General features: G+C 47.3%; 1 protein-coding gene across 1 annotated transcript in view; it reads right to left on the bottom strand.

Annotated features, from left to right (window-relative positions):
* SCARA5 (scavenger receptor class A member 5) overlaps window positions 1–17,285 on the bottom strand; it is a 123,967-nt gene extending 106,682 nt beyond the window's left edge. Inside the window, 2 exon segments of the mRNA XM_061626142.1 lie at window positions 8,641–8,760; window positions 16,817–17,285. Coding sequence (XP_061482126.1) covers window positions 8,641–8,752 — 112 coding nt within the window. The 5' untranslated portion in view covers window positions 8,753–8,760; window positions 16,817–17,285.
* Window positions 17,286–25,117: the final 7,832 nt, after the last annotated feature.

Genomic DNA, 25,117 nt, shown 5'->3' with positions numbered 1-25,117 from the left:
TGCACAGTTATAAGATGGGGAATGCTTGGCTTAGCAATACTACATGTGAGAAGGATCTTGGGAGTGTAGTTGATCACAAGCTGAATAATATGAGCCAACAGTGCGATGCTGCTGCAAAAAAGGCAAATGCTATTTTAGGCATTTTTTGCATTAACAAAAGTGTAGTTTCCAAACTGTGTGAAGTATTAGTGTGAGGTTTCCCTCTATTCTGCACTGGTTAGGCCACATGTTGAGTACTGCATCCAGTTCTGGACACCACACTTTAAGAAGGATGCAGACAAACTGGAACAGGTTCAGAGGATGGCAACACGGATGATGAGGGGACTGCAAACATATTGCTATGAGGAGAGACTGAAAGAACTGGGCATGTTTAGCCTGGAGAAGAGAAGACTGAGGGGAGATATGATAGCACTCTTCAAGTACATGAAAGGTTGCCACACAGAGGACGGACGGGATCACTCCTCGATCATTCCAGAGTGCAGGACACAGAATAATGGGCTCAAGTGACAGGAAGCCAGATTTCGACTGACTAATTGTTAGAGCCATACGACAATGGAACCCATGACCTAGGGAGGTGGTGGGCTGTCCAACACTGGAGGCATTCAAGAGGCAGCTGGACAGCCATTTGTCTGGCATGTTTTGATATGGATTCCTGCATTGGGGTTGGACTCGATGGGCTTATAGGTCCCTTCCAACTATTCTAGGATTCTAGGATTACTTCTCCTCTCTCCCTCCCTTCCTGCTACCACATTCACCCCCATTTCCCCCTTCTTGTTATCCCCACCAAATTAGCCACATGAAAGTAGACCAAGGGCTGCAGGCTGTCCATCTCAGTTCTACAGGATCCCCAATTGGCTGGGATCACTGGAGTGGGAAGGAAAGTCATTTTTAAAAAAATGCCACCTGAGCAGCAAAAGAAATAGACATCGAGAGCATTGAACTATTGCTAAGGTCAGAAAAAACTGTTCAGGGAGCTCAGAGAGGTTATCACACCTCTAAAAAGCTCTTCCATTCACCTTAAAGAAATTCTCAAGTGAAAATCTGACACCACTCAAATCAAGATGCAATAATGTCTTCATTATTCAGAAAACCACAGCTAGAGAATTTTGCAGCAAAGCAAGTGCATTTGTTATTGTTGAGGGAAACCTCGACATGTGTGGGTCATTTCTGCTGCGGTCGGCTCCCATGCCAGCAGAATCCCAAAGACAAGAGTCCCCAGGCTTTGCCAGCAGCAGCAACCTCACAACATGTGGCCACATTTGGAGAGTGCCTTAGTAATCGTGGTTTTCAAAAACTCAGTAAACCCAAGACACTTTAGCCCAAACAGCTGTCAGGCGTAAGGCCTGCCGCAGCACATGCCACACATATGTTTGAACCCTCTTCAGAGCCAAGAAGGGAAGTCACGATGGGGCCAAAGGGGGTGACCCACCGATGGCCACTGCTACTGCATGCCACAAGGCCACGCTGTCCCTCCCATTCCACTGAATGTCCTAGGCAGATCTCAAGAAGACCAGACTGAGAATGTGGAGTCTCCATTTCCCTGCATTTGCCCGCAAGGGGTAACAGTGGGGGCGTGGGAGAGCACCTTTGGTCAGTGCAGTGGTGGAGAATACACAGAGGACAAAGATGGTGGTCCAAGGGCTGGGTATGGGCCTGTGAGAACACTTTGAAGGGTATTAAGCACTAAGCAGTAGGGATGAAATGATCTGACAATTTCAATTCCCTGTTTCTTATTTTTCTAGTCTTAAATTCAGTTCTCCACATTTCTGCAATTTTTCTTTAAATCCTCATGAAAATTCTCCAGCATTTTCATGCAAATTTCTCCTAATAAATACATTTTATTTATTTGTAAACTTCCTAGAGAGCTTCGGTTATGGGGCAGTATATAAATAAATAAGGCAATAGATAAATAAATAAATTTCTGTATGCAGTTTTGAAGAATGTGCACATCTTTGCAAGTAATTTATCCCAATGTGATACATTTTTGTTCATTCACCAGTGTGTTCATTTTCCCCTAACTTTAAGCATGTTTGTAAACATTGGTTGCTTGGCAAAATGCATCGCAGAATCCATATGACTCCAGATTTGAAAGGGTGGCGGTGTTTCAGCTCTCAAATTGTTTTGGAAAATTTGATAAAAATTTGGCTTCAAATGAGAACCGAACCGAATTTCACCCCCATCCTCACTAAGCAGTGTGAGAAAGAGGCTGAGAAGGGGGGGATCTGAAAGCTTCAACAAATGCTCATGAAAGGATTTTGACCGGTAAGTTCAGGGGTGGCGGCACATGGGGCAGTGCTGCTCCCCTGTCTCCCAAACACCTAGCGTCGCTTCTGGTTGCAAAGAGAGAGAAAGGCGAGGGACTGGGAGCTCACTGCGGTGCGAATACAGCGGCAGGAGGGTCAGACTGGGTCCCCCATGGTGCCCGCACCACGCTGAACTCCCCTCCTCTTGACTCTCCCCCTCTTAGGGACTGGCAGTGATGCTCAGTTTTCAGAAGACAGGAGAGCTGCGCCACCCCCATGGCAAGAACGGGGTAGGATGTGAAAGGGGGGCACATTTGGGGTTGGATGGTGTGTGCGGGAGGGGCATTGTTTAGAAGTCAGTCAGTCAATCAATCAAGTTTATCAGGCAACCACATATTTATTTATTTACTTATCTATTTATTAAATTTATATACCTCCTGAACTTCAAGGGGACGTACAACTTTTCCCAATCTCCATTTTATCCTCACAACCACCCAGCGAGGTAGGTTAGGCTGAGAGACAGTGGAAGGTCACGCAGCGAGCATCATGGCTGGGTGGGGGGATTCAAACCTGTTGTCCCTCCCCCTGGTCTGAAGAGATCCATTTGGATCGCTTTGCCATCTGCATGGAATGTTTACCCTTCCGAATAAGTTGCAACCTGCCAGTTCAGAGATAGATTGATGCCGGTCAGAATGAAGGCAGACATGCCAGAACAGCTGCTTAACAAGGAGTGAAAAAACCATGTCCCACTTTGAAGCAAGCCCAAACATCTCTGCCCCCCCAGCTTCCCCCACTATACACACAGCCTGCAGCTGAGTATGTGTCTTCCTGTTACGCCATTGTTATCTGTACCTCCCAATCGAGGTTCGTCTCTTAAGAACATAAGAACATAAGAACATAAGAAGAGCCTGCTGGATCAGGCCAGTGGCCCATCTAGTCCAGCATCCTGTTCTCACAGTGGCCAACCAGGTGCCTGGGGGAAGCCCGCAAGCAGGACCCGAGTGCAAGAACACTCTCCCCTCCTGAGGCTTCCGGCAACTGGTTTTCAGAAGCATGCTGCCTCTGACTAGGGTGGCAGAGCACAGCCATCATGGCTAGTAGCCATTGATAGCCCTGTCCTCCATGAATTTGTCTAATCTTCTTTTAAAGCCATCCAAGCTGGTGGCCATTACTGCATCTTGTGGGAGCAAATTCCATAGTTTAACTATGCGCTGAGTAAAGAAGTACTTCCTTTTGTCTGTCCTGAATCTTCCAACATTCAGCTTCTTTGAATGTCCACGAGTTCTAGTATTATGAGAGAGGGAGAAGAACTTTTCTCTATCCACTTTCTCCATGCCATGCATAATTTTATACACTTCTATCATGTCTCCTCTGACCCGCCTTTTCTCTAAACTAAAAAGCCCCAAATGCTGCAACCTTTCCTCGTAAGGGAGTCGCTCCATCCCCTTGATCATTCTGGTTGCCCTCTTCTGAACCTTTTCCAACTCTAGAATATCCTTTTTGAGATGAGGCGACCAGAACTGTACACAGTATTCCAAATGCGGCCGCACCATAGATTTATACAACGGCATTATGATATCGGCTGTTTTATTTTCGATACCTTTCCTAATTATTGCTAGCATGGAATTTGCCTTTTTCACAGCTGCCACACACTGGGTCGACATTTTCATCGTGCTGTCCACTACAACCCCGACGTCTCTCTCCTGGTCGGTCACCGCCAGTTCAGACCCCATGAGCGTATATGTGAAATTAAGATTTTTTGCTCCAATATGCATAATTTTACACTTGTTTATATTGAATTGCATTTGCCATTTTTCCGCCCATTCACTCAGTTTGGAGAGATCTTTTTGGAGCTCTTCGCAATCCCTTTTTGTTTTAACAACCCTGAACAATTTAGTGTGGTCAGCAAACTTGGCCACTTCACTGCTCAGTCCTAATTCTAGGTCATTAATGAACAAGTTGAAAAGTACAGGTCCCAATACCGATCCTTGAGGGACTCCACTTTCTACAGCCCTCCATTGGGAGAACTGTCTGTTTATTCCTACTCTCTGCTTTCTGCTTCTTAACCAATTCCTTATCCACAAGAGGACCTCTCCTCTTATTCCATGACTGCTAAGCTTCCTCAGAAGCCTTTGGTGAGGTACCTTGTCAAACGCTTTTTGAAAGTCTAAGTACACTATGTCCACTGGATCACCTCTATCTATATGCTTGTTGACACTCTCAAAGAATTCTAATAGGTTACTGAGACAGGACTTTCCCTTGCAGAAGCCATGCTGGCTCTGCTTCAGCAAGGCTTGTTCTATGTGCTTAGTTAATCTAGCTTTAATCATACTTTCTACCAGTTTTCCTGGGACAGAAGTTAAGCTAACTGGCCTGTAATTTCCGGGATCCCCTCTGGATCCCTTTTTGAAGATTGGCATTACATTTGCCACTTTCCAGTCCTCAGGCACGGAGGAGGACCCAAGGGACAAGTTACATATTTTAGTTAGCAGATCAGCAATTTCACCTTTGAGTTCTTTGAGAACTCTCGGGTGGATGCCATCCGGGCCCGGTGATTTGTCAGTTTTTATATTGTCCATTAAGCTTAGAACTTCCTCTCTCGTTACCACTATTTGTCTCAGTTCCTCAGAATCCCTTCCTGCAAATGTTAGTTCAGGTTCAGGGATCTGCCCTATATCTTCCACTGTGAAGACAGATGCAAAGAATTCATTTAGCTTCTCTGCAATCTCCTTATCGTTCTTTAGTACACCTTGGACTCCCTTATCATCCAAGGGTCCAATTGTCTCCCTAGATGGTCTCCTGCTTTGAATGTATTTATAGAATTTTTTGTTGTTGGTTTTTATGTTCTTAGCAATGTGCTCCTCAAATTCTTTTTTAGCATCCCTTATTGTCTTCTTGCATTTCTTTTGCCAGAGTTTGTGTTCTTTTTTATTTTCTTCATTCGGACAAGACTTCCATTTTCTGAAGGAAGACTTTTTGCCTCTAAGAGCTTCCTTGGCTTTGCTTGTTAACCATGCTGGCATCTTCTTGGCCCTGGCGGTACCTTTTCTGATCTGCGGTATGCACTCCAGTTGAGCTTCTAATATAGTGTTTTTAAACAACTTCCAAGCATTTTCGAGTGATGTGACCCTCTGGACTTTGTTTTTCAGCTTTCTTTTTACCAATCCCCTCATTTTTGTGAAGTTTCCTCTTTTGAAGTCAAATGTGACCGTGTTGGATTTTCTTGGCAATTGGCCAGTTACATGTATGTTTAATTTAATAGCACTGTGGTCACTGCTCCCAATCGGTTCAACAACACTTACATCTCGCACCAGGTCCCGGTCCCCACTGAGGATTAAGTCCAGGGTTGCCATCCCTCTGGTTGGTTCCATGACCAACTGGTCTAGGGAATAGTCATTTAGAATATCTAGAAACTTTGCTTCTTTGTCATGACTGGAACACATATGTGGCCAGTCTATGTCTGGGTAGTTGAAGTCACCCATTACTACCACATTTCCTAGTTTGGATGCTTCCTCAATTTCATATCTCATCTCAAGGTCTCCCTGAGCATTTTGATCAGGGGGACAATAGATCGTTCCCAGTATTAAGTCCCTCCTGGGGCACGGTATCACCACCCACAATGATTCTGTGGAGGAGTCTGCCTCTTTTGGGGTTTCCAGCTTGCTGGATTCAATGCCTTCTTTCACGTATAGAGCGACTCCGCCACCAATACGTCCTTCCCTGTCCTTCCGATATAGTTTATATCCAGGGATAACCGTATCCCACTGGTTTTCTCCATTCCACCAGGTCTCCGTTATGCTCACTATATCAATGCTCTTCTCTAAGACCAAGCACTCCAGTTCTCCCATCTTGGTTCGGAAGCTCCTAGCATTAGCGTACAGGCACTTGTAAGCAGTGTCTCTCTTCAAGTGTCTTTGGCACTTGTGGTTAGGCCTGTGGTAATTTTGCTCTTCTGAATTTATATCCTGTGCCCCTGCTCTCACAATGCCTACTTCTAGGCCTACCCCTTTTAAAATTTCATCATTTCTTTGGTTTTTATCCCAGGGGGGAGGTTTATTCCGAACCGGACCTTTCTCAGCTCCTGTTGGGTTTCCCCCCTCAGTCAGTTTAAAAGCTGCTCTGCTACCTTTTTAATTTTAAGTGCCAGCAGTCTGGTTCCATTCTGGTTCAAGTGGAGCCCGTCCCTTTTGTACAGGCCCGGCTTGTCCCAAAATGTTCCCCAGTGCCTAACAAATCCAAACCCTTCCACCCGACACCATCGTCTCATCCACGCATTGAGACTGCGAAGCTGGGCCTGTCTGGCTGGTCCTGCGCGTGGAACCGGTAGCATTTCAGAGAAAGCCACCTTGGACGTCCTGGCTTTCAGCATCCTACCTAGCAACCTAAATTTTGCTTCCAGGACCTCACGGCTGCATTTCCCCATGTCGTTGGTGCCAACGTGCACCACGACCACTGACTCCTTCCCAGCACTGTCTACCAAACTATCTAAACGACGGGCGATATCCGCAACCTTCGCACCAGGCAGGCAAAACACCTTGCGGTCTACACGCCCATCACACACCCCACTGTCTATGTTCCTAATGATCGAATCACCCACTACAAGGATCCCTCCACCCCTTGGAGATATATCCTCGGCACAAGAGGATAGCTGCTCATCCCCCAAGGAATGGGTCCCTTCTAAGGGATCGTTTCCCTCTTCCTCAGCTGGATGCTCTCCTTCCCCGAGACCATCGTTGTCCATGATAGCAGGAGAGCTATCATCGTTGGAGTGGGACACAGCTATAACGTCCCTGAAGGCCTCCTCCACACACCTCTCTGCCTCTCTCAGCTTTTCCAGGTCCGCCACCTTGGCCTCAAGGAAATGAAGTCGTTCCCGGAGAGCCAGGAGCTCATTGCACCGAGAGCACACCCACGACTTCTGTCCAACAAGCAGATAGTCGTACATGCTGCAGGCGGTGCAAAACACTGGAAAGCCCCCACACCCCTGCTGGCTTCTTACCTGCATAGTTTTGTTTAAGGTTTATTACGTCAATAGGTTGGAGACTGTGGTTTAGTTGAGGTCAAGGAACAGACGGGCAGAGTGGGGGGCCCTGGCCTCCTTGCCCTGCTGCCGAACTCGTTCTGCTGCTTAACTCGCCTTGATGCTTTGTCAGCTGGGGCTCCCTCTAGCTCGTGGAGCAGGCTCCCTCGCTAGGGTGCTCTGACTTTATATGTGTGGCTGGTTCCTCCCAGCTACTGCTGCCAGCCAATGATGTGTTACTTGAGGCTGATGGCTCAACTATTAGCTGGGGCTTAACTCTTTAGTATTCTCTCAGGCTTCCTTCCTGAGCGAGGGGCGGGGCTGTTTAAGCTTTTGGCTGCTTTTAATCTAAGCAAGGGGCTGCGCCTTCCAGGCAAGTCTTTTTTGTTTGTTGTTTTCCCACTCTTGCGCCCTCTGGAGCACACACAAGCCTCCTGACAGGTTCAGAATGTGCTGCTGAGAACTGCCAACCTCGCCCTCCTCTCCTATAGAAACCAGGAGTCTTGTTGGCACATTGTGCCTCAGTTCCCTCCACATGTCACTGGCTTCATTTGCAGGCTTTCACAAGCATCTGCTCTGGGTCAAGAGACCGTCAGGATGAGAAGGCCCAACAGCTTCCTTCCATGCCATGGAAGGCGTGGGTGGCATTTCCATGCCAGAAAAAAAACTACTCCAGGAGCAAAGTGGCTTCATTGGGGCTGGGGGGAACCTGCCATGAACATGCCAGAAATGAAAGCAATCATACTTTACGCCGGCAAGGGCAGAGTCAGAAAGGGCTGCTGGGGAGACTTGCCTCCAAGGCCAGTATGACTCTCTGGACTCATCCACAAGTTGTGCATGTCTTTTTTACCCCATATCATGGGGAGCGCCCATGGCTTAGTGGCAGAGCAGATGCTCTGCATTCAAAAGGTCCAAAGTTCAATCGGGGCATCTCCAGGTAAGTCTTGGAACGACTCCTGCCTGAAACACTGGAGAGATGCTGTTGTTAAGTGAGAAATTCATCAACATTGTTCCCGTTTCACAGATAGGGAAGCGAGAATGAGTTCCCAAGGCTATTCTGGAAGTCAGTGGCAGAGGTATGTTTTGGACACAGGTTCAAGCAAAAGGCACTTCCTGCCCTCCTGGAGAACTTTGCCTCCTGTTCGACCTTTGCAGTAAACAAGGTGCAAGCTAAGTTACTCACCTGACAGCAGGATTCTTGGTAACCTTTAACTCCTTAACCTCTCTTAGTCCCTACCACACGGCATGGTTAAAGGAGAGCTCCTTGAAAGTTCAGACTAAGACCGAGACTGGATTCCTCTGCCCCACTGACATGAAGCCAACAGCCACCACTGAGTTCATATCAGAGTTTCCCCTACCCCAAGAGCCATCACTTACCGTCATCGCAGAGGTTCAGCTTTGAGAGGTTCTTCCCATCAAATTGCTCTTCCAAGACGGATCCGTTCTCCCTCTCGCCAAAGGTATGAAGGTACATGGCTTTATTCTCCATCCTTCCACCTGTGGGGGACACACAATCACTTAGGAAGGCCATGCTTTGCAGGCAGAGTGTGCCAGGTTCAATCCGTGCCCTCTCCAGTTAGAACTGTGGTGGACATTTGTTGTTGCTGACAGCCTCATTTCCTTTCAGCGGTGGGGTGTGCATTTATGTAATCTGTTGAGTGTGACATGCCAGTGGCGGGTGGACCCAAAGACAGAAGTGTTGTGGATTAACCAATCCAGAATAAAGACCAGCCTGCCCCAATTTTCACCATGGCTACCACAGATTAGACCTATACAGCTTGGCGCCAGGATACCTGAAAGATCATCTCATCCCTCATATGCCCAGTTGGTTACTGCGCTCTGCAGGTGAGGGCTTCCTGCAGATACTATCCTATCAGCAGGCCCATTTGGTATAGGAATCAGGCCTTTAGTGTGGTGGCATCTATCCTTTTGGAATTCCCTACCCTTAAATATTAGGCAGGCGCCATCTCTGTTATCTTTTTGGCGCCTTTTGAAGACTTTCCTCTTTCAACAAGCCTCTTCAGTAGAGACCTTGTCCCAGTCTAAGTGTTTGAATTGCTTTTTAAGACTTTTCAAAGCTTTTTTTTTTTTAAAAAGATGTTTTTAAAGATGTTTTGTAATATATTTTAAGTCTTTTAGAGTGTTTTTGGTGTTTTGTTTGCCACCCTGGGCTCCTTCTGGGAGGATGGCTGGCTGGCTGGCTGGATGGAGAAATAAATAAATAAATAAAATGACAGTGATGAGTTGAAGCATTGTTCTGGGGGCATTCTGGGGACAGGGAACATAAAACAAAAAAGCTGCCTTATACTGAGTCATATCATCTAGCTCAGTGTTGTCCACATTGGTTGGCAGCAGCCCTCCCTCCTTTCAGGCAGGGAGTCTCTCCCAGCCCTATCTGGAGATGCCAGGGAAGCAAACCTTGAGGCTGGCTCCTGTCCTCCCGCTTTCAAAATCCCCCTGAAAACGGCTGAAGTTGTTGTTCTTGTGGTTTATTTCGAGCCTGCGTTTTGGCCACAAGGCCCACAAGGCGCCTTACAAATGCCTCCCGCTGCTGCTGCCAATCGTAATGCTTCTGAAAGGGAAAGATTCTTCACCCATCCCCCCATCAGGAGGGGCTTCCTATATGAAAACTCAATACTGAAATCGACACCCCCCCGCAGCTGAAAAATGAATCCCTTAATCTGGAAGCCCAGCCCACTATGAGCATTGTCTGTGAGAATGCATGGTTGAGGAAAGAGAACTCTGTAAACGCTCAGAGGCACTTTCATGTCCTGATAGCAAAACAGAACAAAACCAAACCCAGGGCTGAACCACATGCTGTGTTTATACAGCTATTTGTCTTGCCATTTGTCTGGGTTGCCTCAGCACATGGGGTTGTACTCAACTAAGTCCTACCCAGAGTAGACCCACTGAAATTGTTATACATATCTATTAACTTCAGTGAGTCTACTCTGAGTAGGACTAGCACTGAATACCACCCATAGAACCCCAGGGCTTGATAGGGATGGGAGATAAATCTGCTTTGGATCACATTTACATGTGAATATACCTAATTTGCACATCAAGAAACAATTTACAAACAAACAAAAATGCAGCTTTTCTCCAATTTTGCAATGCAATTCTCCAACCAATTTTTTAAAAAATTACATACAGAAATGCATATATCAGGGGAAAGTATGCATAGTGAAAACAACATACAAAATATGAAGTAGGGAAAGTTGCCAAGTAACATGTACAGAACGCATAGACTAGGGGAAAGTGTTCATAAAAATGAGTACCTTAGTGAAGATAACATACAACCATCTGCTAAATTAGTGAAAATCGCATTAAAAATGTGTATGAGAAACCAAAACAGGCAGAATAGCCAACCCCTCCTGCCCAGACAGCTGATGCCAGAAAGGGCTGATTCCTCCTTTGCTCCCAACTTAGCAACAGACCAGATGCTTTGACGACTGCCAAGCCCAGCATCAACCCTGCTGGATAACTAGCCTGGAGGCAGCCCAAATAGGCCAGAGCCCAACTCCTCCTCTCCAGCCCCAGAAGAGGGACCTCTGCAAGGCCAGGATCAGTGCTGTGAGCTGCAGAGCAATGTCAACCTACACGGCACTTTTCTGAAGAGAGCCAAATGAAAACAACGGGCCAAATGAAAACAACGGGACAGATCGTGCAGAGTTAAGGTGGGAGGGGAGGGGGGAAGAGGGGAGAGGGGAGGGGGGAAGTGAGAAGGCAGGAGAAAGGACCAAGGAAAACTTGGATAATACATGGCTAGCCTGAAGAGGAACATGACAGGATAAGGACCGTAGTTCAGTGGCAGAGCAGCTGCTTTGCATGCTGAAGGTCCCAGGTTCAATGCCTGATCATAGGGCTGGTGAATGGAACATAAGAACCTAGGGAGAGCCTGCTGGATCAGGCCAGTGGCCCATCTAGTCCAGCATCCTGTTCTCACAGTGGCCAACCAGGTGCCTGGGGGAAGCCCGCAAGTAGGACCCGAGTGCAAGAACACTCTCCCCTCCTGAGGCTTCCGGCAACTGGGTTTCAGAAGCATGCTGCCTCTGACTAGGGTGGCACAGCACAGCCATCACGGCTAGTAGTCATTGATAGCCCTGTCCTCCATGAACTTGTCTAATCTTCTTTTAAAGCCATCCAAGATGGTGGCCATCACTGCCTCTTGTGGGACTCCTGCCTGAAAAAAGGAAAGCCTTTCTCCCTCTTGCAATATCAGAAATGGTCATGGAAACAAATGCCATTGAGGTCAAAGGAAAATAACTGAACAGTTGTAGAATCCTAGAATTATAGATTTGGAAGGGAACTGTAAGGCCAGCAAGTCCAACCCCCTGCTCAATGCAGGAATCCAAATTAAGGCATCCCTAACAGGTGACTGTCCAGCTGCCTCTTGAAGGCCTCCAGTGTTGTAGAGCCCACCACCTCCCTAGGTCATGGGTACCGCTCTAACAGTTAGAAAGTTTTTCCTAATGTTCATTGGCAATTCACTGCCAACTGATGCATGGTGGTGATGGTGGCAGTGGCTATTGGCTTAAATAATTTTTTTTAAAGGATTAGGCACATCCATGGCAGACAGGTCTATCAACAGCTATTGACCATGGCACTTCAATGAAACCTCCATGTAAGGATGCAGTCTATCTCTGCATGTCAAGCACTAGATATGAAGCAACAGGAGCAGATCGTTGCCCACACTACCTGTTTGTGTGCTTCCCTGGGTGTTGGGGTCTGTGTGTCAATATCTGGCCTGCTGTTTTGGGAAAGAGAGAATGTTGGGATAGAAGGGAGTAGTAGTATTCAATGCAAAACCTACTCAAAGTTAGATTTGGATGGATGGATGTTTTAATTTCAGTTCTCTCTCATTTTTCCAATATAAAATTAAGTTCTCCACATTTCTAAATGAAAAACCTTCAGCATTTTAGTGTGAATTTCTCTTAATAAAGACATTTTCTGCAGTTTTGACTAATGTACACATTTTTGTAGCAACTCTCCTAATATAATGCATTTTTGTCTGTTATTTTGTAATTATTTTATTTTCATTAATATATTCCTTTTATGCACACCAACATACGGGTGTTTTTTTTTAAAAAAATGGTTGGTTGGAGAACTGCATCACAGAATTCGGGTAAGAGTGAATTTCGAAGGATGGCTGAGTTTCAGTTCTCATATCATTTCAGAAAGTTTGATAGATTCAGCTTTAAAAGCAAACTGAAGCAAATCTCTCCCCATCCCTACTCAGAGAAGACCCATTGAAGTTAATTTGAATTTGAAAACATCCCTGTTTGTTTTCCCAAACATGATGGCTGAAGGAGACTGTTAAAAACTTCCTAACTGTTAGAGCAGTAGGACAATGGAACCAACAGCCTAGGGAGGTGGTGGGCTCTCCGACACTGGAGACCTTCAAGAGGCAGCTGGACAGCCATCTCTCAGGAATGCTTTGATTTCGATTCCTGCATTCCACAGGGAGCTGGACTTGATGGCCTTATAGGCCCCTTCCAACTCTACTATTCTATGATTCTATGATCCTTTCCTGGACAGTCACTGCTAGCTCACTGTCATGGCCCCTTTGGAGGACTCATCAAACGAGGATGACTCAGGAGTAACAGCAGCAGACCCAGAAGGAGAAACGGAGGCCCCTTCCATCTCTACGATTCTATGTTCCTTATGACCCGGAGATCACTAGATGAAAGAATGTTTTCAACTGGCAACTGCTTTTATAATGTTTTTAACTGTTTTTAGAATGCTTTTTTGTTGTCAAACTGTTGTGTTGATGTGTTTGCCGCCTATTTACATAGGGCGGGATATAAATTATTGTTAACCTCAGGTTCATTAATTTCAGTGGACCTACTCTGAGTAAGGAGTTGTTGTTGTTATTGTTATTATTATTGTTGTTGTTAGATTTATATTCCGCCCTTCCACTTAGCAGGAGCGCAGGGCGGCAAACAAAATAACTAAAAACATTAAAACACCATAAAAACAAACTTTAAAAAGGAGTTAGTTGAATAATGCAACCCTGGACATTCTAATCTGAATTCCTAGCAGGGAAATCCTTAGAATCGTGATACATGCCAGACATCTGTCGCTGAATAAGGTTTGGCACAGACGGGGTTAAGGCTGCCCACCCTGCCACCCCCCCCCTCGTGGCAACATGTACAAAGAACTGCCAAATCCATCCTTTGCTTGACGCTAAGCAGACATGAAAGAAGCCCCCCCCGTTTAGAAGCCCCCCCTTCTGCTCTCTCAGCCGCTTCCCTCCCACCTTGCCACCCCCCCCCATTCCTTTCATGCCTGGCTCCTTTCAACTTCAGTACACACTCAGGTTTGACGGTCCGTGGCTTTCATGACACTCAGGCGATGAAAAGGGCCCCATCCTGGCCCAGCGTGGGCTGCCTCTGATAAGTGCCCTGCCACTCCCACAGGCCACCACTCTCACCCCATTAAAGAGACTGAGGGGCAGAGGTGAAGGGGTGGCTTTTGGCTCCTTTCATCTGTTGTGCCAGCCAGAGAGAAACTGAAGCGTGTCTGGCACAGAGAGGCAAAGGGTGGCTTTAAAAGAGATTACACAAATTCATGGCTATCAATAGCTACTAGCCCCAGTGGCTATGCTTCTCCCTCCACGTTTGGATGTCGTATGCTTCTGAATACCAGTTGCTGGAAACCACACGAGGGGAGAGTTGTTGTTGCGCTCATGTTCTGCTGGTTGGCTTCCCATTTGAGATGCCTGGTTGGCCACTGTGAGTACACGATGCTGGACTAGGTGGGCCACTGGCCTGATTCAGCTATCTATAGAGCTCTTCTTATGTTCTTAATAAGTGAATGAACTAGCCTTGCTGAAATTAGTCAACACTGTTTGCATTTTGACAATGGGGAAGTAAGACTTAGAAAGAGTTTCCCAACTAATCAACTAGTGAAGACTGGACTGCACCCTTGGCTAAAGCTGGTCCAGAAGACTTTAAACCATCTTCTCACACTCCTCCTGGAATATCATTAGCTTGCCTCAAGCTGGGAGTGCGGTTGGCGTCCTTTGTTAACTTGGCCCTCGCCTCCAATCTCCAGGGAGCAAAATACTACCTGTGCAGCTTTTGAGCCGGGTGTGTGAAACCTTTGGCCTCCCAGATGTTGCTCCCATCAGTCCTAGCTGGACAGGGATGATGGGAGCTATAGTTCATCAACAGCTGGAAGACCAAATGTTCTCCACACCTGCCTCATTTGTGCCATTTGCCCCACCACACCACACGCCACCACTACCCCCAGCATGGGCACAAGTCGTGCAAGAACTTAGCAATCAAGGAAACCAAATATATGCACATGAAAAAGTGCCAGTAATTATCCAGTTGCAAGGCACATGTTTGGAAAGGGCCATAGAGCAATAGTGAAGGGCTGGCAGAAGGACCCTCCTCTTCAGTCCTTGCCTCTCCACTTGAAAAGGGGGGTTTTGGACACCAGGGCTGTGGAAATTTGCTCTGTCACAGACCATAGAGACCATGGGGGGGAGGGCTGTAGCTCAGTGGCAGAGCACCTCTTTGCATGGGGAATGCCCCAGGGTCAACCCCCAATGGCAACTTCAGGTAGGCCTGGAAGACCAGGAAAGTCATGGCCACTCAGTGTGGACAATACTGAGCCAGGTGGACCAGCGGCCTATCAGGCAGTTTCCTATGTTTGACGTAGTTCTGGGTCAGGTGGATCTGTGGTCTGACTTCAGTGTGAAGCAGTTTCACAACTCACTCCTTGTGAATGATTGGCTGTTAAGCTCATTGAAGCTTGTGGGTGAAGAACAAATGGAATCAGCCTATTGGTCCATTATCTATTCTGGCTGGTGGGTACCAGACTGAGGTCTTCCCCAGTACGGGTGCCGATGTCCTGCCCAGAGTTGGAGAAACGACACGGGGGGCGAGCTTTGGTCTAATTCTCATTTTATTAGTGTGATGGTTACATCCAAAGCAGTGCGCTTCATAAACCTGTCTACTCTGAGTTGCTACTTTCCCTAACTAGGCTACCTAAACAGTCTCTGCAGTGTGTGGGGAGAGTTGACTCAGCACTAGAGCCTGGGTGGGCACCTGCTTAAGTAGAGAAGGTCTTCGTGTGGAAACGATGGCTCCTGCAAAGTTTCACCCTCTGAAAGCCTCTCTTCTCATGCCTTCTCGCGTGGGGCGAGGGGAGGAGAGCCTCCGATGACCCATCTGACAGTGGGGCTTCGCTAGGTGACGGCATGACCTCAGGGAGTGGGAAGCTGGTTGGCAGGGAAGAGTTTGGAGTGCTGGGTGGGGATTCCTGCGTGGGTGGGGTTGGTGCGCGCAAAGGGTTGCTTCCCAACAGTTCAGGCGGGGAGCTCGCTGGCAGAGTGGGACCTGCCTCAGTGGGGGTGCCGGCTGATGAAGTCTGCAGACTGGCAGAGTCCCCCCCTTCAATGCCCCCAGGGACCTCGTCCTCATCTGACTCCTCTCCCTGAGCTAACTCCCCTTGCATCTGGAGCGCAACAGCTGAGAGCCATTTCACAGGAGATGCTGGAGGTGGGATCTGGGCCGGTAACTTCTGCATGCAGATCATGTGCTCTGCCACTGAGGCATGGTGCCCTTCCCACAAATGCTCACAGATGCCACCCTCTTCTCCAACTTGTACCCAGTTCTTCCCACGCCCAGCTTTCAGAATCTCCCTCATGATAAGTCACATAAAAAGCCTCCTGAGTGGTGAGGTTAGGAATATACAAAGCTGCCTTCCACTGAGTCAGACCATTGGCCCATCTAACTCAGTACTGCCCACACTGACTGGCAGCAGCTCTCCCAGGTTTCAGACTAAGAGTCTCTCCCAGCCCTACCCGGAGACGCCATCGGGGACTGAACCTGGGACCTTCTGCATGCAAAGCAGATGCTCTGCCCCTGAGCTATGCCCCTACCCATGCTGCCTCTCCGCCCCCCCTGCACACACACACACACACACAGATGCTTGCACACTATCGGGTTCGAGAGCTGGGCTGGTGCTGTTGTCACTCAGCAACAATATCTCCTCATTTAAGTTTGGAACATGCCGAATTTCCCCACAATTAGATTTTTGCAGCATGAGGACTCATTGCAAAGGGTGCATGGTTTTCCCTGGGGGGGGGGGAGATCACCAGTCTGCTGGGAGTGAGGACGGAGCCTTTCACTACATAATCACAGCCTCTCTCTTGCTAGGAGAAAGGGTTAAGTTGTGCTGCAAGTAGCCTCTTTGAAAGTGGCTCTCCCCACTCTAAAGAGGGCAACCTTTTACCCCTGTTCATATGCCCCACTGAACAATGGTCAAATTGGAAGGGGCATTTAGGGGAAGAGGCCAGAGCTTTCCCTAAAAGCCCGCTCCCCCATGTGAGTTCATCCCTGTTAAGTGTGAAATTAATTAACCCTTTCACAGACAGGGAAGTGAGAATGAGTTCCCCAAGGCTATTCTAGAAATCAGTGGCAGAGGTATGTTTAGACACAGGTTCCAGCACAAGGCCCTTCCCACCCCCACCCCCACCCCCCTGGAGAATTGCCTCCTGTCAGCCTTTGCAGCAAACAAGGTGCAAGCTTAAGTTACTCACCTGATAGCAGAGTTCTTGGTAGCCTGTAACGCCTTAATGTCTCTTAGTCCCTACCACTCAGCATGGGTAAAGAAGAGGGAGGAAAAGTTTAAAATACAGTTTTCTTGTCAGTTAACTCCTTCCAAGCCCGAGGAGCGAGAAAAGCCAGTTAGGCGTACACAACAGCCCCTTCCATAGTCAACTGGGGAGGGGGGCTGCTGCGTTTTCTTCCAGACTTCCCTGCTCTTTGGGACAAGAGACCTGAGATCTCCGCAGTGGCTCTTTCAAAATTCTGCCATCAGACCCTCTCCAGAGACAGCTAATGACTGAAGAGTTTCTCAGCCAGCTCTTGCCCCTCATGGGGAGCCGACGGGAGTGGGAAGGGGGCAGGAATAGGCAGGGGAGAGTCAGAGGCAGCTCCAAGGGCTGGATTGTTGTGGTCTGCAAAAGGCTCCAGTTGCTGGGAGTCTTTTTAAAAGTTTCTTGGGAAAGTGGCCACTCTTAGGAGTGTGGTGGGACAGGTATGGAGACACGCGCCCTCTGGTGGCTGAACGCCTGGAAGCCTGGCTGGCGTCACGTTTTGTTTCCGAAAATTAAGAAAATGCTCTGCCTTCCAATTTTGTGGCTCTTGCGGAGGCCATCACCACTTAACTGTGCGGTGCATTCTGAGAAATGTAGGAAACAGCACACAGGACAGAGCCTTTCTAATGGGTTTACTGATCTCAACAAATAATATAACGTAATATAATGTAATGTAACAGAATATATTATTTAAAATACCAAACCCTACAGAGAGTCATAGCATAGTTTGTTGTTGTTATTTGCCTTCGACTTATTTATTTATTACATGTCTACCTCGCCTTTCTTTTCATGATTAAAATGCAAAGCAGCTCACATATGGTTCCCAGGCTGCCTCCCATCCAGGCATTGACCAGACCTGACCTTGCTTAGCTTCAACAGGGAGCTGGCCTTATGAGGCTTCTGACCATAGCCTGGGCTTTTCTGGGACCCTATGAATCAGTGACCTTCAGCAGTATCTGTCGTAAACCACCCTGTTCAGATCTTGTAAGGTCTGTGGCTTTCTTTATGGAATCAATCCATCTCTTGTTTGGCCTTCCTCTTTTTCTACTCCCTTCTGTTTTCCCCAGCATTATTGTCTTTTCTAGTGAATCATGTCTTCTCATGATGTGTCCAAAGTACGATAACCTCAGTTTCATCATTTTAGCTTCTAGTGACAGTTCTGGTTTAATGTGTTCTAGCACCCAATTATTTGTCTTTTTTGCTGTCCATGGTAAGGAATCATAATTTGTGAAAACATCAGCACATATTTCCATGTATCTGGAGCAGAATGGATCACACAGGCCAAGTTAAATGGGATGAACCCCATGGGGAAAAAGCATACAATAAATCATGGAATTTAGGAAGCTGCCTAATTCTGAATCAGGCCAACTGTCCACCCAGCTCAGTATTGCTTACACTGACTGGCAGGGGCTCTCCAGGGTTCCACAGCAGGAGTCTTTCCCAGCCCTATCCGGAGATGCCACCAAGGGCTGAAGCTGGGACCTTCTGCATTCAAGGCAGATGTTCTGCCACTGAGCTGTGGGTCCATCCCAAAGATCAAATGTCAGTGACCTGAAAGTGACAAGCCCCAGTCAGAACTAGGACTGTGAGCAAGTGGCCTCTTGAAAATCTCTGCCCTTATTGTTGGCCGAGAAATTCAGGGGGATTATTTCACCAATTTTCTCCAGAGGGAGGAGAAATTTCCCAACCTTTTCTCACTGGGTGAGGCTCACCATTAGTAATGGCAGAAACACAACTTTTCTCTCCTCTCCCCCCTCCCCTTTTGCAAATAGCAGCAGCTGCAAAAACTATTATCTTGGCAGCCTGACCAGTATTTTGCTCCCTCCACAGGGCATTGGTGGGCTTGGTGAGGAGGAATGGGGGCTACCACAAAAAAAAAATGGTAGAGAATTTTAAGAGATATTTCTGCAAAATTGCCTTCTTTTTCCAGGGAGGGGGAGCGATGAGAAAAAGAAAACTCTGGGGGGAAAAATATCTGAAAGGTCTTCTGAGATTTCTCCTGTATGAGCCCCCACTGAAATAAGATGTTTGGGATTGTTGATTGTTCAAATGGGGACAAGATAGAAGAATGGAAGTGCAAGGGGACACAGTAGCAACTCTTGAGATGCCAAAGCACTTTAGACTGACAGACAAGTGCCAAAGACATTTTTGGAGAGAGACACCATTTTGGGAAGCTGCTTATATGCTAATGTTAGAAGCCTCCGAGCCGCGACAGGTAAGCCGGAGTGGTTGGTCTTAGAGCAGAGCATGAGTACTGGGTGGAATGGAGACTAGGACACGGTTATCTCAGGATACAAAGCCTATGGGGAGGAGACAGGATCCAGCCAGTGGTTCCCCATCCCATGGGCCACTTTGACAGGTGGGAGGGCTGCTCACCTGTCTATCACCTGATGCCACCATGACTTCAGATGAACTGTTTTTCCTTTACTGCAAAGGGGGGGAAAGTTCCTTTGCAGGTGAAGGGTTCAGTTCAAACCTTGCCTGCTAAGTGGGGCTTGACTTTCAGCAGGAATCAACAACACCCCAGCAACCAATCCCAGCAAGACTTGAAGTCACTACCAATCAGCATATACCTGAAAGATCAGCTCACCCCTCATATACCCAGTCGATCACTGTGCTCTGCAGGTGAGGGCCTCCTGCAGATGCCATCTCATCAGGAGGTCAGTTCTGTACAACATAGGAAACGGACCTTTAGTGTGGTGGCACCTACCCTGTGGAATTCCCTCCCTTTAAATACCTTTGTTATCTTTTTGACGCCTACTGAATACCTTCCTCTTTCAACAAGCCTTTTAAGTAGAGACCTTATCCTAGACTGCATCTGTGTTGGACCTGTTTTTTAAAAGATAATTTTAGGGATTTTAATTCTTTTATCACTTATGTGTTTTTCACCCTGGGCTCCTCTGGGAGGAAGGGTGGGATATAAATGTATTTTAAATTGTATTTGAGAGAGCTTGGGCTATGGGGCGGTATACAAGTATAATAAATAAATAAATAAATGTAAACAATAACATTCATAATATTGGCAGTGACTTGAAGTCTCACTTTGGGCCTGTAGTGGCTTCACTCAGGAGGTCTGATCAATCCCGGGAGGAATGGAACAATCACAGCAGGGCTTGTATTTGGCAACAAATTTAAAAGGTGTTGAATTCAAGGCTCACTTGTCAGAGCAATTGGGAGCACACCTCAAGGCTCCTGAGTGGTCCTTTGCACCCACATGTTTATGTTTATGTTTGTTTATGTTTAATTACATTTTTATACCGCCCCATAGCCGAAGCTCTCTGGGCGGTTTACAACATCAAAATCAAAACACAATATACAAAAAAGAGTTCATATTTGGTACAATTAAAAGGAAAAACAATACATCGCATTTTAAATAAACATAACTAAACAATAAATCTCAACAATGTACATAACATAATAAGCAAAACAAACCAAATATAACAGTTATACAAATGTCTAAAAATATTCTCCAATGTCCCATTGTGCTTCTCCCTGCCTAACCCCATCCTCTATAACATTTCTTCCATTGTCTTCTTTCTCCAAGATAACCCCAAGACGACGTCAAGTGCGACTCTAAGTATGTGACGCTGAGGCTCTGCCTCAGGCAGCTCTTCTCCTCCATGGGCAAGATCTTGGAACGAGTGGTTGCTGGCCAGCTCCAGGCGCTCTTGGATGAAACCAATTATCTAGATCCATTTCAATCGGGTTTTAGGCCCGGTTTCGGCACTGAGGCAGCCTTGGTCGCCCTGTTTGATGACCTATGTCGGGAGAGAGACAGAGGGATTGTAACTCTGTTGATTCTCCTTGATCTCTCAGCGGCTTTTGAAACCATCGACCATGGCATCCTTCTGGAGAGGCTCGCGGAGTTGGGAGTTGGTGGTACTGCTTGGCAGTGGTTCTGCTCCTACTTGGCGGGTCGTCTCCAGAAGGTAGTGCTTGGGGAACATCGCTCGACACCGTGGGTTCTCCAATGTGGAGTCCCACAGGGGTCAGTTCTGTCTCCCATGCTTTTTAACATCTACATGAAGCCGTTGGGTGTGGTCATCAGGAGTTTTGGAGTGTGTTGCCATCAGTACGCTGATGACACGCAGCTCTACTTCTCCTTTTCATCCTCCTCAGGTGAGGCTGTCAATGTGCTGAACCGTTGCCTGGCTGCGATAATGGACTGGATGAGAGCTAACAAACTGAGGCTCAATCCAGACAAGACTGAGATGCTGTTGGTGGGAGGTTTCTCTGATCAGATGGTGGATATCCACCCTGTCCTGGATGGGGTTACACTCCCCCTGAAGGAGCGGGTTTGTAGTCTGGGAGTAATTTTAGATCCTTCCCTGTCACTTGAGGCTCAAGTAGCCTCGGTGGCACGGAATGCGTTCTACCACCTTCGGTTGGTGGCCCAGCAACGCCCCTATCCGGACAGGGAGGACCTCACCTCAGTTGTCCATGCTCTGGTAACCTCTCGACTGGATTACTGCAGTGCGCTCTACGTAGGGCTGCCTTTGAAGACGGTTTGGAAGCTACAGCTTGTGCAGAATGCGGCGGCCAGACTGATAATGAGGACCAGGCGGTCTGAACATATAACACCTGTTCTGGCCCGCTTGCACTGGCTACCAATATGCTTCCGGGCCAGATTCAAAGTGCTGGTTTTAACCTATAAAGCCTTATACGGCGCGGGACCACAATACCTGCTGGAACGCCTCTCCCGATATGAACCTGCCCATACACTACGTTCCACATCGAAGGCCCCCCTCCGAGTTCCGACTCATAGGGAAGCTCGGAGGATGGTAACAAGAACTAGGGCCTTCTCAGTGGTGGCCCCTGAACTGTGGAATAGTCTTCCCAATGAGGTGCGCTTGGCGCCGACGTTGTTATCTTTTCGGCGCCAAGTCAAAACCTTCCTCTATTCTCAGGCATTTTAGTCTTTTAGTCCTTAAATATGTTTAAATTGATTTAGATTTGTGGATTTTTACATATATGTTTTTGTATTGAATTACAGGATTTTATTGTGTATATTTATACTTCTCTGTTGTACACCGCCCAGAGAGCTATGCTAGTCGGGCGGTATAGAAATTCAACAAATAAATAAATAAAATAAATATACCTGGAGCAGAAGACACAAAATGAAGGCAGAGTAGCAGCAACTGCAGCAACACGCAGAGTCCTTGCAAACACACACACACACACACACACATCTTTACCTGCCCCACGCTTGATATAATATATGATGGTCTTGTGGGGTAAATTTGGACCCAAATTACAAGCCCTGCTGACAGGTGACGCCAACATGTCCTGGGCTCACAGTGCCCCCCTGCACTCTCCTGCTGCGGTAAATGCTGGCCGTGCTGCGCGCATGCCTACCAGCAACGAAGATGGCAGCAGAAGCATCAGCTCCTTAGGGAAGCCACAGCCGCCATCTTGGTTGATGGCAGGCATGCGCGCAGCATGGTGAGCATTCACCCCAATGGTGGGGCATGCAGGTGGGCACAGGCGGCCTGGGAGCTCTCTCTCTCTTGGCGATCTGCAGCAGGGTTGGGAGCTGATGCTGCCACAGATCATGGAATGGGAGTGCTACCCACCCACCATAAGAATGCACCCCTCTGGGCCCCAGGGGCCCTCGGCCAGGGCCAGACCTGAACACCCTCTGGCACCAGCCCTGCCTGCTGAGCCTAATTTGGTAAAAAAAATGAGGTGCTGGTGCTTATACCTTGATAAAAATGTGGTGGATGCCAGCATGACATGGTTGCCATTGGCAACAAAAGAACTGATGAGTATTGTCACACACACAGACACACACACACACACACACACCTTGCTTATAGGAACGATGGGGTATATTCAAGATAGAGTTGATCTGCACACTAAACAGGGCAAAGTGTCCAATAAATTAAAAACTAAAACTAAAAAATATCCATAGCGTCAGATTTTTCTACAGAAAGGCAGTGTTGTGTAATGGTTAAAGTGTTGGATGGGGACCTGGCAGACCAAGGTTCAAATCCTCGCTCAGCTGTTAAACTCATTGGGTTATCTTGGGCCAGTCATAGCCTCTCAGCTTAACCGACCTCACAGAGTTTTTGTGAGGATAACATTGGGAGGGGAAGAACCATGTCTGGACACCACTTTGAGCTCCTTGGTGGAAAAATGGGATATAAATGTAATAATACTAATACTAATACTAATACTAATAATATAGAATTGCTGTGCTGGTGATATGAGGCTTGTAATTTAGAACTGGGGACATGTGGCAGGTATTGCAAGACCTGTGTTTTATCTACCTATATTTTTGTAAATGTCACACTACCTGTGAATGCTTATAGGTGAGGCAGGCAAGGGCAAACTGCAAGGCCTGTAAGGACAGGGGGTCCACCTGGTGAGGCCCCTAGCGGCAGTGGGTTAGCGCAACCTCACCACTGGGGGGGGACACCAGCCAGGGGAGGGGAGGTCTGGCAACCCCTGGGGTGGGGGGAGAAAGGGGGAGTTCTGGTGCCCCCTGGGTTGGGGTGGGGAAAGGGGAGGGGAGCTCTGGAGACATCTGAGGGGCAGAGCTACTGCAAACCGTGGGAGGAAGGTGGGTGTGATGAAACCATCTGTTTAACCTGGTTTCCAAACGAGTTTTGCTATGAAATAGTTAATGGAATGCTAGGAGGTGTGGATGATGTAAGACTTCCAGGTGGGAGGGGGGGTGTGAGTGAGAGTTCCCAGTGAGTTTTGAATAGAAAAGCATTTTGTTTGTCAGTCACATGGGACAGGGATTATTAGATCTTGAAGAGTTAGGGTGTGTGTGATTTTGGAGCGATAGACTGGGAGGGTGTTGAGGGAGGATTTTTTCAGGATTAGAGGGGAAGGGTAGGTAGAGTGGATAGGGATGATAACTCTATTTATAAAATTTAACATCTTGTAATTAATAAAGTTTATTTTGTTTCTTCAAAATCCTGTGTTTCATCTTGATCATGTACGTTGTCACAACAGGGTCCAATTCCACACCATACCTATACCAGTCCTACTTTTGTACACCAGTGGTCACCTTTTGAGGAGAAAGGTGGTGAGCTGAAGCTTATTTATTTATTTTATTTTATTTATTTAATTACATTTCTAGACCGCCCTATAGCAGAAAGCTCTCAGGGCGGTGTACAACAAATAAAATCACAATTAAAATATGAGCAAGTGTGGAAAAAAAATATATATATAGTACAATTATAAAACATTAATAAAATTGCCATTGAGATTTATGAATTAAGATCATATTAAGTTTAGAATGTTAAATTTAAAATATTTAAAAATTTACAAAATTTAAAAAGCCTGGGCGAAAAGGTAAGTTTTTACCTGGCGCCGAAAAGATAACAGAGAAGGCGCCAGGTGTATCTCGTCTGGGAGGGCATTCCATAGTTCGGGGGCCACCACCGAGAAGGCCCTAGATCTAGTTGTTGATCTCCGGGCCTCTTTATGGGTTGGGACCCGGAGAAGGGCCTTCGACGTCGAGCGTAGTGAACGGGTAGGTACATAGCGAGAGAGGCGCTCCATCAGGTATTGCGGTCCGATGCCGTTTAGGGCTTTATAGGTAAGAACCAACACTTTGAATCTGGCCCGGAAACATATCGGTAGCCAGTGCAGCTGCGCCAGGACAGGTGTTATATGGTCAAATTTCTTTGTCCCAGTGAGAACTCTGGCCGCAGCATTTTGCACTAGCTGAAGTTTCCGAACCGTCTTCATAGGTAGCCCCACGTAGAGTGCATTACAGTAGTCCAATCTAGAGGTTACCATAGCATGGATAACTGAGGCAAGATGCTCCTTGCTCAGATAGGGTCGTAGTTGGGCTACCAGCCGGAGCTGGTAGAATGCATTCCGTGCCACCGAGGCTACCTGAGCCTCAAGTGACAGGAGCGGATCTAATAAGACCCCCAAACTACGTACCTGTTCCTTTAGGGGGAGTGTAACCCCATCTAGGACAGGTCGAACATCAACCATCTGGGCAGAGGGTCCTCCCACCAACAGCATCTCAGTCTTTTTAGGATTGAGTTTCAGTTTATTAGCTCTCATCCAGCCCATTATCGCGGCCAGGCAGCGGTCTAGTACATCAACAGCCTCACCTGAGGAAGATGAAAAGGAGTAGTAGAGCTGCGTATCATCAGCATATTGCTGGAAACGCACTCCAAAACTCCTGATGACCTCACCCAGCGGCTTCATATAGATATTAAAAAGCATGGGGGACAGAACTGAACCCTGCGGGACCCCATATTGGAGTACCCA

Source organism: Rhineura floridana, chromosome 4 (assembly GCF_030035675.1).
Source record: "Rhineura floridana isolate rRhiFlo1 chromosome 4, rRhiFlo1.hap2, whole genome shotgun sequence".
NCBI classification, from domain to species: Eukaryota; Metazoa; Chordata; class Lepidosauria; order Squamata; family Rhineuridae; genus Rhineura; species Rhineura floridana.
Note: the sequence above shows the minus strand (reverse complement) of the source record. Positions and strands in the feature narration are given on the sequence as shown.